The sequence below is a fragment of the Sorex fumeus genome, unplaced genomic scaffold, assembly GCF_029834395.1.
Source record: "Sorex fumeus unplaced genomic scaffold, SorFum_2.1 ptg000086l, whole genome shotgun sequence".
Classification (NCBI taxonomy): Eukaryota; Metazoa; Chordata; class Mammalia; order Eulipotyphla; family Soricidae; genus Sorex; species Sorex fumeus.
Window position 1 is genome coordinate 34,879,678 of NW_026606143.1, and position 18,548 is coordinate 34,898,225.

Genomic DNA, 18,548 nt, shown 5'->3' on the forward strand with positions numbered 1-18,548 from the left:
GCAACAAGGCAAGGTGCTTGCCTTGCACATGGCTCACCTGAATTCAATCCCTGGCACTGCATCTGGTCCTCTGAACTGCGCCAGGAGTGCCCCTGAGCACCAGGACAGGAGTCAGCCCTGAGCACCACTGGCTGCGGCCCCCAAACCAAGCAACCAACCAAACTCAGTGAGCACACATTTGAGTCCTGCTTGCTCTGGAATATTTGTAGCCTCACTTAGACTTTTGACATATTTTGTTTTCGCTCAAACAGTATCCCATGGGACCAAGAGGGAGGCTCTGGGCCTGGGAGCAAGGGGACGAAAGGTGATCTCCTTTTACACCCAGCTTCTATTCTAGCAACTTCTCCCCATGAAAACACACACTTTAGACGGCTGTCTGGATCTACCCACTGCTGCAGATCACACGGGCTCAGTGTCTTTGCAAGAACATTACACAAAACAAACAAACACTGTCCTCCCGTTATTCATCGATTTGCTTGAGCAGGCCCAGTAACGTCTCCTTTTTTTTTTTTTTTGAGACTTGCTGTTACTGTGTTTGGCATATTGAATACATCACGGGGAGCTTCCCATGCTTTGCCATGCGGGCGAGATACTCTCGGTGGCTGGCCGGGCTCTCCGAGAGGGGCGGAGGAATCGAACCCGGCTTGGCCAGGCTGGCTGAGTGCAAGGCAAACGCCCTACCGCCCTGCTATCGCTCCAGCCCTGCAAGAACGTTACTGTGAACTAACTGCAACCCACTTGGCTCCTGCTTCCAACCTTGCCCTGGTATTTTTTTTTTCTTTTTGGATCACACCCAGTGATGCTCAGGGGTTACTCCTGGCTCTGCACTCAGAAATAACGCCTGGCAGTGCTCGGGGGACCATATGGGATGCCAGTGATCGAACCCGGGTTGGCCATGTGTAAGGCAAACACCCTACACCAGCTGTACAATTGCCCCAGCCCCACCCTGATCTTTCATTTTAATGAGTTCCAATTCCTAGTCAGCCTCTGGCTATTTTGCCCCAATCACGTCACCCATCTCCACAACCGTGATGGCATCTGTGTGACATTTCAAACCTATACCCTCAACACCGACCTCAGCCTCGACCCAGTCTTTCCTTCTATGGGCTACTCCTGTCTCTGTGTAAACAGCGTCACCACTGGACCAACCACTTTTTTCCTTCTTTCTCTCTTCCTTCCTTCATCTTTGCCTTCCTTCGTCTTTCGACCCAAATTCTTTGCATCTACTTTGCACCCAACAGCTTCCCCACACTCTCACTCGACTTTAGGCCACCTCTGCCTCAGCTACTAGGCCTCACTCCTGTTTTTGAAAACCAGAGGCTTCGTTTTATTGTTCCCCTTTGACTCAAGTCACGTCTTGTTCCCTCACGCATGGTCTTTCCCTCCTTTCCTTATTCTTCTACTATTACGAATGGGGCAGCCCAAAGACGATCTATCTTCAGTGTAGAACTGGCAAGAGGTTAGAAAAGATGAAGTCATGAAATTTACATACAAGTGGTACTACATGGAAAGTATCATGCTAAGCAAAATGAGTCAGAAAGAGCGGGATAGACATAAAAAGATTGCATTCATCTGGGGGACATAAAGTATCAAAATAGGAGATTAATACCCAAGAATAGCCAAGATCAGTACCAGGAGGATTGTTCCATGGCCTAGAGGCTAGCGGGGCATTCTAGAGGAAGGGGCAGCTCAGATAGAGAAGGGAGCATCAAGTAAAGGGTGTTGGGAGGATCCTCCCAGGAGGGGAGATGCATGTTCAAAGTAGACTATAGACCGAACATGATTGCCACTCAATGCCTCTTTTGCAGACCACAACACCCAAAAGGAGAGAGAAAACAAAAGGGAATGCCCTGCCACAGAGGCAGGGTGGGATGGGGGGGGGAATGGGGGGGAGGGATACTGGGATCCATGGTTATGGAAAATGGGCACTGGTGGAGGGATGGGGTGGAGGGATGGGTATTTGATCATTGTATAGTCGAAACCCAAGCACAAAAATTTCTAAGTCTACAACTGTACCTCATGGTGTTTCACTAATAAAAATATAAAATAAAAAAAAGAACTGGCAAGAGATGGGGTGCCGAGGGGGAACAGAGCAGCAAATTTGGCTGCCACGGCCACCCTCTGCTTTCCAAGTATGTGTGATAAGAGAGAGCGCCCCAGCATGTCACAGGAAAAGTGAACAGAATACAAGAGGCCCCTTGAGGCTGTCGGGCCAAGACTGGGAGCGCAGGTCTTTCTGCACACCAAAGGAGAAAAAATGGCTAGTAATGATATGGAAGATGTTTACTCGTGCCAGGAGCATGGGAAAGGCAAACATTTGCTAGGGGACTGGTAACAAGTCCAAAGGTGAGCACTGAGGGCAGGGGTGTGAGGAAACTCTGCAAGCAACATCAGGGGTGGATTGAACTGCAGAAATCCAACTTTTCTAGCACACAGTCTGGCTCCATTTGTGTGCCTCTGGAGAGGCAAGGCCAGCATGGAGAATGGAAGCCCAGGAAAAGAAGGAGACCCCAAAGCAAAGCCAACAGTGATGGGGGGCTGCAAAACTCTGCCCTGCTTATGACAGCGGAGGCAAGGGGGCGGAGCCACAAAAATGAGGACCTCGATGATGAAGGCCAGGGGAGGGGCGAGGAAAGAGAGAAGCAGTGAGGAAGAGGAGGGACAGAAACGCCAGGGGCAGGCAAGAGCATGAGAGACCACAGAGGGGTGTAAGGAAGATGAGAAGAGCCTTAGAAGGGGTGCCCAGAGCAAGGCGAGGACTGCGAGAAGAACGTGGGGTGCAGCGCAGGAGACACCCCGCCAATGATGTCCTTGTCATGCAGGCCTTCAAAGAAAGGATGCAGTTCCCCACTCGGAAAGCAAAGAGGGCTCCCTGGGACGCATGGGATAGCGGACAGCAAGGATTGAGTGACTGATTCTGGACAACGATACACAGAGGACCAGGGGCCCATGGTTCTCAGGGGTGCGCTATCCTGACAGTTTCTAGTCCACGCTTTCCACATCTGTGAGCGTCCACACCATTCCCAGCAACATGCAATACACTGAGAGGCCATGTCACTCTGTTAGATCCTTGTAGCTTCCTGTGCCAACTAAACAGCAGGGAAACAAATTGAGTAGATGGAATGGAACCACCTGCTTCTCCTACCTCAGAAACGCCCAACTGAAAGCTGCACGTTCAACTTTCATTGGTTGGGGCCATGATGTGGCTTGGTGGTAGAGCTCTGGCCTTCCATGCAGGAGGCCCTGGGTTCCATCCCTACCACTCTGTTTCCCTGAGCACTTCCAGGAGCAACTCCCATGCACCAGGCCTGTAGAAGGACCCAAAGGGTGCTGAGTATGACCTAAAAAATGGGAGGAGGGGCTGGCTAGAAACTTGCTTTGTAGAAAGGCGTGCTGAAAGAGTTGGTCTTTGAGTTGAGCCACCATGCTCTTCCTTCCCACTTATGCAACCCAATTTAAGAATTTCTCCTTAAACTCATGCCAACATTGGAGATGCACAAAGTAGCTGCCTTAGCTCGGGTTCTCCCTAAAGTAGCCCTGGAGACAGGGACCTGGGAACAGGCTTGAGGGATAAGGGGGAGTGAAACTGGGCAGAGGGGAAGAGGTGAGAGGGCGACTATAAACGTGGCACCATGGCAAGCAGACACTTGGGAACAAATCCCAGAACTGTCCCAGTGGGTCAAAGGATTCCGAGGACTTTCTCCTCAACCCTCTTCCCTCCTAGGCAGAAGCAGGCCGCCACAGGCAGGAAACCAACCCTGAGGTTTGCAGGCCCGGGAACGGGAGCTTGTACAGGAATATGAGCCTAGGAAACACGGCACCTACTCAAACGGAGATTGCCACCCGGCCCAGCCTTGCCACTATGTGGGCGAGCTACCCCATTCGACAGATCAGGAGCCTAAGACGCAGAAAGATCCAACCGTTCCTGAAAACTCCATCAGTTGCTGAGCAGCTGCCCTGGCCGCCGAACCCAGTGTGCTTTGTTCCACTGTGTGAGGCGACATTGTCAAAAGCCACAGCAAGTCCGTTCTCCCACCCAGCCGGCCTGAGAGATGCCTGCACGTTTACAATCTCTCCTTGCAAGGACGCTGTGTGAGCTGCCCAGATGGTTTTAATATCCTTGCATCCGCAGAAAAATCGTTTAGGTCATAATCTACCACCACGTGAAATTTTTATAGCATCATCATGCACAGCTACTCCCAGCCCCGAATACCGGTTACTATGAAATTCTGCCAGAACTTTGAATCAAAGTATGGGGACGGGGATTCAAGGCAAATTTTTATCTGATGAACTCATGGCAGAGAATCAAACTTTATAGAGAATTCCAGATTCTCGTATATTAAAAACCAATCTCTAACGTTACTGTGAGACGAGGGTTTTATTAGAACAAATAAAACATGTTGGGCCGGGACACAGAGGTCATTCTAATGTGTGAGCCAAGGACGGTCTTTCCTTGCTTTAGTTGAAAAGATAATAATCTGCAAATCACTAGCATCTGCGGCTGGCCTGACTGAAAGGACACAGGGATAGAGACAAAAATTTGGGAAATCGCTGCATTTACAGCTTGCTGTATGCGCCGGGGGCAAAGGCACACGCAGCTCCTCTGCATTCTCACACCTCTCCTCAAGCAGTGGCATTTCCTGTCCGCTGTTTTCCGGCCCAGAGTCATAGGGAGGCAGGGGATGGAGTCTCCCACTTCAAGCTCAGTCGAGCAGCAACTGGCTGAAGAAACCAAAGGGCGGGAGCACATGCTTTGTACGTGGATACCCCGAGTTCGATTCCCAGCCCCGCTTGGTTCCTCAACCTCTACCGTGTAGTCCTGGAGACCCCTTCCCCCCACCACCAGTGTTGAAGGGGTGGGCGTGGTAGCCCCCAGCACTGCTAGCTAAGCAGCACTTTAGTCAGGGCAATCATCACTAGGGGAGCAGGGGCTGTGTACTACCAGAGAGCCCCCACCCCCAACAAAAAAAAGAAAAACAAAGAAAGTCTCACCCCCAGAAGTTCCCGGGACCGAGCCATCAGCACCAACCACCTACCCATTGATCAGGTTGAGCCCACGCACACGGTGGCCCAGAGTCTTCTCATGGGAACAAAACGGCTGGGGCTAGAGCAATAGAATAGCAGGCAGGGCACTTGCCTTGCACGCAGCTGATCCGGGTTCGATCCCCGGAACCATAGATTGAGTCCCGTTACTGACTGAGCTCATTCACAGAACCCCTCCTCTGAAGATGCAGAAAATGAATGACAGGCAGCCACTGTGTAAGCAAACTACCACAAGGGCATGGACAATACTGACTTCACGGTCAGGGGCCACCCAGGGCTACAGTGGCCAATGCCATGGGCCCAGGTCCTCGGTGAGTACGGGAAGGCGGAGCCTCATTCTGTCCCCAGAAAGCCACTGTGCCATGAAGCACCTTTGCCATGTTCCAGAAGCCACCCGTCATTCGCCCGTGTGGCATGCCTCCACCTCCCCCCTGGGGCAGATGGCACTTCACCTGGCTCGCTGGACTGGAAGACTTTATTCAGATCCAAGGAGGATGCTCTGGAATGGGTTTTCTGCGGCCTCGGTGGTGGGGTGGGGGGGTCCTCCCCTCGTTTCATGGCCTCTTCTATGGAGGTGCTAGAGTAAGATCTACAGCAAAACAAGGCAAGGTCAGAAGGATGACAGTCCAGCTTCATGCTCTGAGTTGGGTGGAAATGGAATACCCCCCCCAAATTCAAATTAGCTCCCAAGGTAACCCCGACTCCCCCTGGCCCTCCCTTGGGTGCCACTCCCTGCAATAAGGCCCCCCAACCCCAAACCTCAACAAGATTCTTGTTCATCTCCTCACACTTCTTCTACCTGGGCCCTAAACTGACCCAGAAGGACAAGTTTTCTCTACGTTCAAATCCATTTCTGTTGCAGTGCTGGCAACACAGGAAGTCGGCGTTGGAGTAGGCCCATGTAACAGAAAGGCAGCATGGCCAAAACCCATAGCGGCGCTTTTCACCTACTGACACACAAACTATGTGCCAGGGAGCCTGCGAGTGGCAAACTGCTTAAGGGAATATACTGCAAATAAAATTGGGGAAAACACACCCAGCAGGGTGAGGCATCTAGGGGGGGTAATAGCATCAAATTTCCAAAGTTTAAGTCTCATCTTAACCTTCTGCCTCAATTGGTAACAAGGCAACAGTTACCTAGGAACTCTGACATTCTGACTTCAATAAGGGCATTTGAAAAAAAAGAAATTCAATCACTTTCCAAAGGTCACAGAGCTAGAATACTGACGGAAGTTCGATTGGAACTCTGGTCTCTCTCCATTTCTAAATTCCATTTTTCAAGTGTTTCGACACTGCCTACGAGCGGGAAGAGGGGCTGGGCGCAGGGACCACGTTATTTTGGAAATCAGTGCAACTGATTTATTATTAGTGTACACTAATATATTCGTGTGCTGTTGAAGAATAGGTTTCTAGACGGGTTTTTCCATTATCCTTTGCTAAGAACTAGATGCGGACTTGTATTCTGCTCAGTTTCTGTGCTAACATCACGTTTAAAAAGAAAATGAACTGAGTTCAAAGATGTGTCTCGGAGACAAAGTCGCCTCAGAAAACAGTTCCTCGGGTTTCGCTGTTAGAGTTGCACTTGGGAATTGAGAATCTCTCAACTACCAGTTAACTGCCTTCAGTTCCTGACACAGCAAGGTTCTCTTTCCCTGAATGAGTCCTTCAGGCTTATTTGTGGGAGTCTGGGGTTCTGTTTGTCAGGCAAGGTTTCAATCCTAAAGAAAGTCATGCTAATAGCATGTGACAAGCTCTGGGGTGGTCCCAGTATATAACTGGTGAGACAGGCAAATAAAACGCATGCAGGAACTAGCAGGAAGAATGTGCTAGTACGTCCAACAGAATAAAAGGGGGCTGACTCGAAAGAACAGAGGTTTCAAATAGGAAGCCTTGATTAAGAGAGGACATTAGACAATTCAGCTAGAAATAAGATCCCTCTGTGCCAGAGAGATCTGGGGGCATATTTCACTTTAAAAACTGTGTGTGCATTATACACATATATAAATGCACGATCACACACCATTTATCTCGTTCCATTTTATTTCCATATGGAACCTATGTATTTATATTTTCCTATGGAAAATTAACTGAATATCAAACCAGGGCTGCAGTCAATTAAAATACAAATGCAGAGAGAAGCAATAAAACGATGAATCTAATAGTGCGGTAAAATGGTGATTTTTCTCTTTTCCCTCACATTTTTACATAGCTTTATTGTTCTAAAATGGAGGATAAAAAATAATTTGATTATCTTGCTCTCAGCAAAGACCCAAATGGGAGTAGTAAAAATAAAAACATCCAGATTAGACCAAAAGACCCATTCCTAAATGGGTAATGCATAAAATTTAGCCAGACACCTTTACAACAGAGTATGTGACTATAAGGCTTGGTGGTTTCACTTGCTTTGGAATAGTGTGAGTCTGAAGCGTGAAGCATGAGATGTAGTATGAGTTAATGTAACACACATACACAGATTTCTCTCATTCACAAGAAGTGTCTCCTCCCACAGAGAACTAAGATTATTCAGACATCCTAAAGCTAGTACTAACACCTAGACTAAAGGTTTTTCGGCTGCCAAAGGAACTACTTCTTTTCCAAATAGCAATATGGAGAAGAGGACCTTCTGTGAACCGGAAATCAAACCTCATGTGGGAAAATCCAGACGTCGGGGATAAACAAAGGCCTAACTCTGACTCACAAGAAGAGGAGAGTTCCTTACATGTCAGTATTTCAAGCATATGGATCATGATCGAATTTAAATTCTCTTTTTGCCCAATGCACCTAAGAGCCAGAGGAGAGCCAAGTCACCAAGTGGAGACAGCGCAGTCCTGGCACCTGTTGCCTTGACCACTGGTGGCGGGGGCCAAGTACGGCTCGGCCTTAGGGGTACCCTCTTGCACGAGTTTCCAAGGGGCCAGGAGCCAGCATCACAGCGAACTACAGGAGTACAGCACCTCGGCACAACCTAGTCTGTGTCTGCCTGCCTGATCCCCGGTACCACAGGGTCCCCCAAGGGTCCTCCAAGTGTGGCCCTGAAAGTCCCCAGCACCAAAGCGATTACCCAGGTACTGCAAGCCCAAGCAGCATTGCCTCCTCAGGCCCTTGCGCTGAACCACCAGTCCAGTTGATCGAGAATTGTGGGTGGGGGCCCAGGACTCCCTGAGCACTGCTTGAGAACCCCTGTCCCCAACGTTTTTCTTTTTTTGAACTGTGAGGTGGAGCAGCAAGGCTGAGATAAGCCCCAGCAGTTCCTACTCTCTGCCTACGTGAAAGAGTCAGTCCCACTGAAATTACTAGTGTTTTCTCTCCTTCTTCTTCTACACTTTGACCTCCCAGACATTTCACTGTGCTAGACTTGATTTACCTCGTCGTGGCGGCCTATTTCCAGGTCCATTTTCTTTACCCAAGGCTCAAGGCTACTCCCCCCTCTTAGTTACCAACCCATCACCACAGGGTCCTAGCACAGAGGATGTTTCTTCATGTCAGGGGTCCAGCAAGCAGCAGCCACACTTCCGGCGGAAATAAGGAGAGAAACCCAGAGATTCCCCGCCACACCCCCCCCCCCCCCCCCCCGTAGTGCAAGCTCTCAGCAAGCCCCTCCAGACTCTGCACTTGCCCATCTTCTGAACTTCTGGTCCAGAGGGCGAGGAGCGCACAGGCCGGCCTGGTCTCGAGGCAGGCACAGGGCACAACGGGCTTTAAAGCAGCAACAGAACGAACACTACCTGGATCTCGGTCTTGTCTTGAGACTGTTGGAATCCTTAGGCGGGACTGAAACAAAGATCAGATGTTATTTATTTGGGTTTCACTTCTGCAGTTACACGGGCTTAGCTCGCACACCTAGGCTGGTCAGAACACAGTGACAGACAAGCGTGAGGCAGGGGGGTAAACGCCGAGCAGGAGGCGGCTTCTACCCCTCCAGGATCTCACCATTTCATTTCGAAAGCTAGAGGCATAATTTCAAGAAAAGAAAAAGCAGCGAATTTTTCCTTTCCTCGCAGTACTAAGAAGCCACTCTTAAATCGGAGGTGCTTAATGATAAAATTCCCGCTCAGGGAAGATTCTCAAAGGGTGCTATCTTTCCAGAAGGGAGGGGCTCTCTCGAGGGTTTCAAGGTCTGTCATGAGAGCCCCATAGAAATCCTGCAACTATCTCCCTTGAAGGCTGGCTCTTTTGAGCGACATATTTTCTTCAAATTGAAAACCCCTGGAGGAGCAAGGCAGAGCAGCAAGGCACAAGAAATCACAGGGAGCCAAAATGAACTTTGCCACATTTCCTAGAAGAAAACATAATTCTGCTGCATGTCTCCGCAACCCAACCCAAAACACAACTTGACCGTGAGAAATCAGAATATTCTGTCAACCCTCCTGACTTTTCCTTAGCAAACATAACTCATAAACTCACTAGCTTCCCTACAACATCCATGGAACCCAGTTTCCCGGAACGTGTCACTGGGAGTAATTAGAAACACCCTCCCCACGCCCCCTCCCCGCCCCCCCCCAAAAATGAATGTCTCTTCTGTTTTCAATCCCCATACAGAAGGCAACTTTAAAAGCCACTAGCTATGTTTAGGTTCTGCCAACACTGCCCATTTTTCATCGCAAAACTTTGCTACAAATTCACAGACGTGGTACTACTAGCAAGCAAAAAGGAGCACACAGTTTTGACAGTGTGCAGATTCTTCCAGAAAGAAAACATCTTCCTGCATCGATCAATCTTGTACAGTGCTTCAATGACAGGGGGTGGGGAAAAAAAAAATCCCTCCTTGGCATGAAGCAGTCTGAATTTACAGTCATCATTAAGATCCTGGGTTTAGATGAGCAGGACAGAGATGGGGGGCCAAAACGCTAACCAGGCAAAAAGCAAACTAGCACTGTATATTCCCTGAGATGCAGTCAGCTGTACAAGAGGCGAGAGGCGTTTCCCCCAACTCAGCATTCTGGCTGCTGGGAAGGAGCACACAGACCTCGGTCCCCTTCCCAGCACCAACGTGCTGCCAAACAAGAGGTCCGTGAAGGCCAGGACAGGGCTCTGCAGTCTCCCTGCAACACACTCAGGCAGCTAGGACAGCAGCCAAGTGGGGCTTCTCTCCTCTAGCCAAGCGGGGCCCCGGTGGGGCTGGGGAGACAGTGTGTGACCAGACTCACCGCCAAGCCGAAGGCGGCCCCTCCAAGCAGACCCCAAGACCCCTCTTCTCCCTCAGGCCCCGCTGCTCTCCGGAAACACACAGGCAGACAGCTCGGCCATGGTCAAAGACTGTGCTGGCCACAGAACACATCATGGTGACGGTTGTCAGCCACCAGTATCTTTGCCTTTGAGCTGGGGCAGAAATGGGTGTGGATGGAAGGCCTGGAGCTGCCAGGGAGAGATAGCTAGCTGTGGGCGGGCAGCCAGATGGGGGAGGCCGATGGGTAAGCTTGGTCCTGGGGCTTCCATGCCTCTCCTGGCCATGGCAGTAACAGCCATCACCTCTCTGAACTCCAGCTTCCTCACCAACAGGACGGGAATAATGAAAACATGGCACCATTCTCACTGGGAGTGATAAGGAGGTGCAGGCCCTTTGGAAACTCGACACATTTGAGAACTGAAACGCATGGCCATTGGACACGGCTCCAACTTTTGCAAGCTTGGAAATTCTGAAAGTCTTTCCTCAGTCCCTCAAATAATCATATATATATATATATATTAATTTAGAAATTGTGATTTACAATCTGATTAGTAACTTTGGGGCTTCTGATGTGAATATACATCTTGTGGGAGGGGCAGAAAAGAGGGTACAGGTAGAAGCAGGTGACAAACGATTGTCCCGCTCTGCTCCATAATATCAGGCAGCTGCTACAATCACCACCTGTGTGCAGGCCACCCTGTGAGGGCAAACAGGCCTAATTCCCTCAGCATGACCCGGCCATGTCAGAAGAAGCTGGCCATGGTATGGCAGGCCCGGCTGAACGAAGCCAGAACGTGGTTCATTGAGAAATCCATCGGGGAGCAGGGGGGTTTGGAGCGATAGCACAGCGGAGAGGGCGTTTGCCTTGCACGAGGCCAACCCGGGTTCGATTCCCAGCATCCCATATGGTCCCCTGAGCACCACCAGAAGTAATTCCTGAGTGCAAAGCCAGGAGTAACCCCTGTGCATCGCCGGGTGTGGCCCAAAAAGAAAAAATAAAAATCCATCGGTCCCAATTATGAACAACTTTGTAACTGTATATATCTCACAGTGATTCCATTTATATATATGTATAAAAGAACATATATGTATAAAAAGAACTGTCACTGTCACTGTTCTCCCATTGCTCATCGATTTGCTCGAGAGGGCCCAGTAACACTGTGAGACTTGTTACTGTGTTTGGCATATGGAATACATCACGGGTAGCTTTCCAGGCTTTGCCGTGAAGGCGAGATACTCTCGACAGCTTGCCGGGCTCTCTGAGAGGGGCAGAGAAATCGAACTCAGGTTGGTTGGGTCGGCCGCGTTCAAGGCTAATGCCTTACCCGCTGTGCTATCGCTCTAGCCCATAAAAAGAACAAATATAAAAATGTATAAAAAGAACATATATATGTTATATGATCTGATAAAAAGAAATTCATTGGACTCCACCGATAACACTACCAATGAAAAAGGTAAGGGTGTATAAAACTATGTAAGGTGTCACCCAGTTCCTGACAACACAGTTCCACATAATCACCTTGGCCACAATTATTACTCTGATCAGTATCAGCCTTATTCCCACCAACAGGAAAGCAGCACAGGGAGACGTGTCCCTTTTGACCTGCAAAAACACATCCTAGACAGGGTATGATCAGCACCCCCCAGGTTTGGGAGCGCAGAAAAAGACGGGGAGGCCTGTCCCATGAACTCTCCCAGGAGCGTCAAAGCCACTGAGTGTCTTGACACTCAGCACTGGGAACACGGAAACGTGGGAAAGGGCTGGTGTTGCCATCCAGGAAGAAGCCCAGGGGCAGATCATGGATGTTCTGTTTGGCCAGAGAGGGAAGGAGCACAACTTGGCACAGACATGGCAGGCCTGGCATCTTTCCGGGAAGCAAATAACATATGAGGGCAAGGCTACAGTTTCACTCTCCAAAACGCCTGAATTCCTCAAGTTCAACTGGGGTGAACGGTCCATGTAGCACGTGGACAGTTGTCCAGACATAGAAAGCTTGGCCTTAAAGATGTCTGGAAATCCAAACAGAACAGACCCCGGTGGGGAGTCATTGATGCATCTTTGGATGAGGGATTCCTCACACTCACTCCAGGAGGGGCAGAGATGCCAAGAATTCACCAGGGATTATACAGCTGAATGAAACGGTTCCCACATATGTCATGCACTATGACAAGCCCTGATAGGTTCTGCCTGGTGATACCACGCCCTGTTCAATAAAGGGATGTTACAAAGGAGGCCTTGCTCCCGCCCAAACCCCAGAGAACGCTTGATGTCTGTTCTAAAGCCCCAGGAAAATGGAATAGTGAATAGCCTCGATGACCACTGGAGAAGCAGCAGGTTAATTCTCTGGATTTTAGCAGCTTTTACTAAATGCCGTAACATAAGCTTCACAAAACCTGGGGCACAGGTGAGTTACTCCCAGAAATTCCAGCAGGGAAGAACCTAGCTCAGGTATTTGCCAGGCACGAAGGGGACGGAGTGTTTCCCCTATGATAAAGGAACCAGAATCCGGGGAATTCCAGCCACTAGGGAGTCATAGCTGATCTAGAATTTTTTTCTCACTTTTCACTTCTCAGCACTGCTTTCTGGAAGAAGTGTCTCCACCCTTCCAAATAAATAAATAATCCGACAGGCTGAGCAGAATCATATCGTCTCATTCATATTCATATTCTCTCCATCCTCTTTCCCTCCCAGTTCACTTAATCCCCTTTCTTTCCAAGCCCCCCCCCCTCTCTCTCTCTTTCAAACCCTGAATGAACTTGACGTTGGGAAAATATTGTGTTACAGCATAAGCCTTGGTGTTATACTGATTCTTCCGTTCCAACTTTAAATACATCTGGGATAGTAGCAAGCTAACCCAAGTAACACGCCTTACTTATTAAATATTGAGAGCAGTAACAATAAAATGGAAAAAAAACCAGCATCTTCTTTCGTGCCCTCATAACTGGAGATTCAAAGAGTAACATCTACCCTACCCAGTTGTTAAATTTAGATTCATCTAGAGTCAATGATGGCTCCGCTGAGGACCAGGGATGCTGAGGACCAGTGATGCTGAGCTAGTCATGAGCGTGCACTGCAGACCCAAGCCCAACTCTCCACAAAGTAGATACATGCAACTCTCCTTGGAATCCACTGCATGTATTTGCGCGTTCCCTTGCCTTCCTGGAAGAGCAGTACCATGATAATATTTGGGATTTTAGTTGTGGCCATGAAAACGTCCCACTGGGGGCCTCCAATTGCGCTATCCCATCAGTCCTTGCTCTACACAGAAATCACAATGGATTGTTGAAATCTTCTGTACTCTCAGCCGTCACCATTTTACACTTCGTAACAATGAGATCCTCAATTCAAATGAAGGGATCCTTCCAGAAATCTAAATTGGGAACTTAAAAACATATAAAAGAGCAAAACCCTGCTCATACCTGAAAGAGGAAAGGAGCAGAAAAATAAGAGATGTTTCCTTATAATGAAACACAATACAAATACTGAGAGAGAAACATACACACAAGCACAGATATATTTTTAATATTCTACTCACTACAATTCTTAGATATTTAGAAAGATTTCACTGCCACTGTCACTGTCCTCCCGTTGTTCATCGATTTGCTCGAGCGGGCTCAGTAACGTCTCCATTTTGAGACTTGTTGTTACTGTGTTTGGCATAAGTCACGGGTAGCTTGCCAGGCTTTGCCGTGCAGGCGAGATACTCTCAGTAGCTTGCCGGGCTCTCCCTCTCCAAGAGGGGCATAGGAATTGAACTCGACTCGGCCGGGCTGGCTGCACGCAAGGCAAACGCACTACCACTGTGCTATCGCTCTAGCCCTAGAAAGATTTACATAATAATATATAAAAATACATTTAGGGGCGAGAGCAACAGAACAGCAGGTGGGGCAACTGGCTTGCACACAGCCAACCTGGGTTCGATCCCTGGTACCCATGATTCTGCCCTGAGCCCCACCAGAAGTGAGCCCTGAGCAGCACAGGTATGCGCCACACAACAACAACAAATTTATATATGTATGCATGTATACATATATGTATATACACGTATTTCTCCTACCTGACTCCTTGGGCATGTCTTTTGGTTTGGCCTCATCTGTAGTGCTTTTCAAAGCTAGCAGAGTTTTGTTTTTAAAGAACAAAAGAGAAAGGGAAATAAAAAACACGATATATTTTTTAATTTCAGAGATACATTTCATTAGAAACAAAGAATCCCTAGTCATAACTGATTTTCTTTTTTTTTTTTTTGTTTTTCCTTTTAAACTTAGTTTTCATTGAGTCCCTGTGAGAGACAGTTACAAAGCTATTCATGACCGGTTTCTGTCATACAATATTCCAACACCCATCCAGTGTGCATTTCCCACCACCAATGAGCCCAGTTTCCCTCCCGCCACTCACATCCCAGCCTGCCTCTATGCAGGCACATTCCTCTCCCCAACTTGCCCCACTTCCTCTACTTTTGGGCATTATGGTTTGCCATCTACATACCGAGAGGTTATCCTGTTTGTTCCTTTACCCCCTTTCAGCATGCAGTTCTTACTCAGGACGACTTCCAACTATCTTTGTCATAGTGGTCACTTCTCTATCTCAACTTCCCTCTCCCACAGCCCTAAAAGCAGGCTTCCAAATGTGGACCAATCCTCCTGGCCCTTGTTTCAACTGCCTTTGGTATTAGTTTCATATTATGTTTATTTACATCCCACAAGTGACTGCAATCATTCTATGTTCCTCTCCCTCCGACTCATTTCATTCAGCATGATACTCTCCAAGTCCATCCATTTGGAAGAGAATTTCATGATTTCATACTCCCTAACAGCTGCAAAGTATTCCATTGTGTAGATGCACCATAGTTTCTTTAACCAGTCGTCCGTTCTCGGGCACATGGGTTGTTTCCAGATCCTGACTATTGTGAGTAGTATTGTAATGAACATGGACATGCAGGTGGCATTCCTGTCGTGTGATTTTGGGCCCCCCGGGGTACATTCCCAGAAGTGGTATTGCTGGATAGTATGGAAGTTCAATTTCTAGCTTTCTGGGTTTTTTTTAACAGATTTTACTTATCTTTTGTTGTTGTTGTTGTTGTTTTGCTTTTTGGGTCACATCCGGCAATGCAGAGGGGTTACTCCTGGCTCCACACTCAGGAATTACTCCTGGCGGTGCTCAGGGAAACATACAGGATGCTGGGAATTGAACCCAGGTCGGTCACACACAAGGCAAATGTCCTACCTGCTGTACTATCACTCCAGCCTGGTTTTCCTTTCTTTTTTAAAGGCTCTTCCAAACCTCTTCAAGTTGCTACACCATTTTCAAAAATAATGAAGATCGCTTTAAGTATGGAAACATTCCCTGGAGAACAAAGCAGTGTTCTGAACTTTCCAGAGAACAAATCCATAGTGCCAGGAAGCTCACAGGAATCTCCCGCCAGCACTGCTGATGGCCAGGTGAGGGACATCAACGTCCCTGGGAATGAGACACAGAATTCAGCCGGTCTGCCCACAGGAGTTAAGAGCAGGATCGGCTCACTTGTGCCTGCCTTCCCTCAGCAAATATGACTGCTGTATCCTAACAGAAAACTTCATTTTCATGCTTAACTCCTGCCTCGACCACTGCAGCAATGGCAGGCCTTCACCGTCACACCTAATCATTGCAGTGGGGTTTATTCCCTCTAGATAAGCTTCTCACTCATGGGCAGGAAATCACGTATCACACAACAGAAGGAATACCGGCCTGAGATTTAAAAACTAACTCTTCTTCTTCTTCTGGGAGGTCTTTTCCTACTAAGCAAAATGTTCACACAGCCGGGTTTTTGCTTCTCTCTTCTCGAACACCAGGTGATGAAACATACCAACCTCTGCACAGTTTTGTGAGAACTAAAGAAAATGGTCTATGAGGAAGTGGCAGCTGAGAGTCTCTGCATGTTGGGGAGAAGGCTTGGAGGGTTTGGGCTGCTCTTCAGGATACTCCCGGGTGAACCCAACTCCGAGCTAGGCAGCAGTGACACCAGGGGACATGTGCTGTGCCACTTCTTGTCCACCCCGACAAGATAGGCAAATTGTTGTTATGATGTTCTGTACCACATCCCTACGCTCCCAAAGTCGCTGACAATAAAACTCCCAAGAACATTTCCTCGTGGATTAGATCTGTGTCCAAACATGTACTCAGAATGTTGTTCTGGAGTCACCTTCTGCCAACACAAGGAACTAAGCACTCCGTTGGCTCAGCACTCGGTTTGGCTGCTATCAGTGTGGGCCAATGGGATGGCAACTTCCAAGACTCACACTCTGTCACCTTATGAATTATAGTTTTGTGACAAGAGGTGGGATTCATTAATCCATCATGCTATATATATATATATATATATATATATATACGTATGTATGTATGTTCATGCTACAGATCGACATCTATTCGAACGTTCATGTGCCAACAACTGTCTTCTTATATTCTAGAACCCAGCCATTCAAAAAGAAGTAAAGAAACCGAATGTTCCTAAAGGAATAAGACCGAGTCTTCTCCTACCTTGCTTGTCATCCACAGTCTTATCTTGGGTAGAGACAGGAAAATCAGCCATGTCTTTAACAGATGTCTTCTTCGAAAAGAAAAGTAAATTTACATGGGTTGGAAAAGAAGCAATGTTGGAAACATATGATAAAAATATTTTAAAAGCTGTATCTCTTGCCAATACTTCTACCTTCAGAAAATCCTGACATTTCATATACTTTTACCTTTTTCCGATTCCTGATGAGGTATAAAAGTGCATCTGTATTGGAAACAGTTAAATACACAGATGATAAAAATCATGATTCTCACTGAGGCATATGGGCAGACAGTATATGAAATCTGAATCCAGCATGGGGTTCAGCTAGAGAATCATATAGCATTTGCATTGTCAGTCAGGAACAAACCTGTACTTCATGCAATCCTCCATAAGCCGTGAGACCGACACAAGAGGCCCCATCATGTGGGTCTCTGCCAGAAGCTAGTAGGCAGAGGTGTTCAATTCTGATTCAAATATCCTCCTTCAGGAATAAGACATTTCAATGATGGACCCAACAAAATTCTATCTTAATTTACTTAAGCTGGACCCCTATATTAAGAAAATGAAATCTACACATTCATCAAACATTTATTAGTTTAAAACTGTTTAAAATTCTACTTACTATAAATGTATTTCTTAAAAGTTCTTATTTAGCATGGAATCCAAGACCTCTAACAATAATGAATGAATAATATATACTCATATACAAATATCTATTGTGTAAAAATTCTGGAAAAAAGGGCCAGAGTGATAGTACAGAGGGTAGGACACTTGCCTTGCACATGGCTGACCAGGGTTTGATCCTTGACACCCCATATGGTCCCCCGAGCTCCACCAGTAGTGACCCCTGGGCGAGAAGCTGGGAGTATGCCCTGAGCTCCACAGTGTGTGACCCCAAAACCAAAAGTAAATTAAAAACAAGTTTAGAAATGAGAAATTACTTCACTCCAACGAAGCTTGCTAAAATAAGGTTGAAAAATAGCGAGAGTGTATAAGAACGTCAGGAAGTTGGAACCTTGGAACCCTCATACACGGTGGACAAATATTAAAAGGTACAGCTGCTTTGAAAAGAGTTGTTTTGTTTGCTTGGTTGATTGGTTGGTTGGTTGTTGAGTACTGGGCCACACCCGGTGGTGCTCAGGGTTTACTCCTGGGTCTGTGCTCAAGGATCACTTCCGGTGGAGTTTAAGGAAGCGTATACGGTGCCAGGTACCAAACCGAGGTTGGCTGCATACAAGGCAAGCACCCAACCCGCTGTACTATTGCCCCAGCCCCTGACTAGTTGGAAAGCATCTTGATAGCTGCTCACAAAGTTAAACACAAGTTAAAATATAATCCAACAACGTTGCTCCCAGGTATCTATCCAAGAGAACTGAAAACATATGTTCACATAAAAACTTGTACATGAGAGGCCAGAGCGACAGTGCAGCAGGTGAGGTGTTTGTCTTGCACACAGCCAACCCAGATTCAATCTCTGAGCTCCACATGGTGCCCTGGGCCCTGTCAGGAGTGATCCCTGAGCGCAGAGCCAGGAGTAAGCCCTGAGCAACACTGGGTGTGGCAAAAACAGAAACAAAATCCCTACACATGAAGGTTCATAGCAGCATTTTTCCCCCCAAGAGTCTAATGGTGAAAACAACCGATATGCTCACCAAGAGAAGAATGGATGAACAAACAGTAGCAGATTCACATAATGGAATAAAGAAAAATAGAGCGCTAACACATCTTACAATGTGGATGAACTTTCAAAACAGTATACTAAGTAAAAGAAAGCACTCACAGAAAACTACATAATGTATGGT

The 18,548-nt window shown here is 47.6% G+C and overlaps 1 protein-coding gene across 2 annotated transcripts in view; it reads right to left on the reverse strand.

Annotated features, from left to right (window-relative positions):
• The window catches only part of REPS2 (RALBP1 associated Eps domain containing 2), a 252,371-nt gene that overhangs the window by 59,674 nt on the left and 174,149 nt on the right, over positions 1-18,548 (reverse strand). For both annotated transcript variants that reach the window (XM_056131290.1, XM_056131289.1), the window contains exons 10-13: positions 16,728-16,797; positions 14,269-14,322; positions 8,769-8,814; positions 5,496-5,632 (exon numbers count right to left, since the gene is read on the reverse strand). In XM_056131290.1, the coding sequence (XP_055987265.1) occupies positions 5,496-5,632; positions 8,769-8,814; positions 14,269-14,322; positions 16,728-16,797 (307 nt within the window). The remainder of the gene's footprint in view (positions 1-5,495; positions 5,633-8,768; positions 8,815-14,268; positions 14,323-16,727; positions 16,798-18,548) is intronic.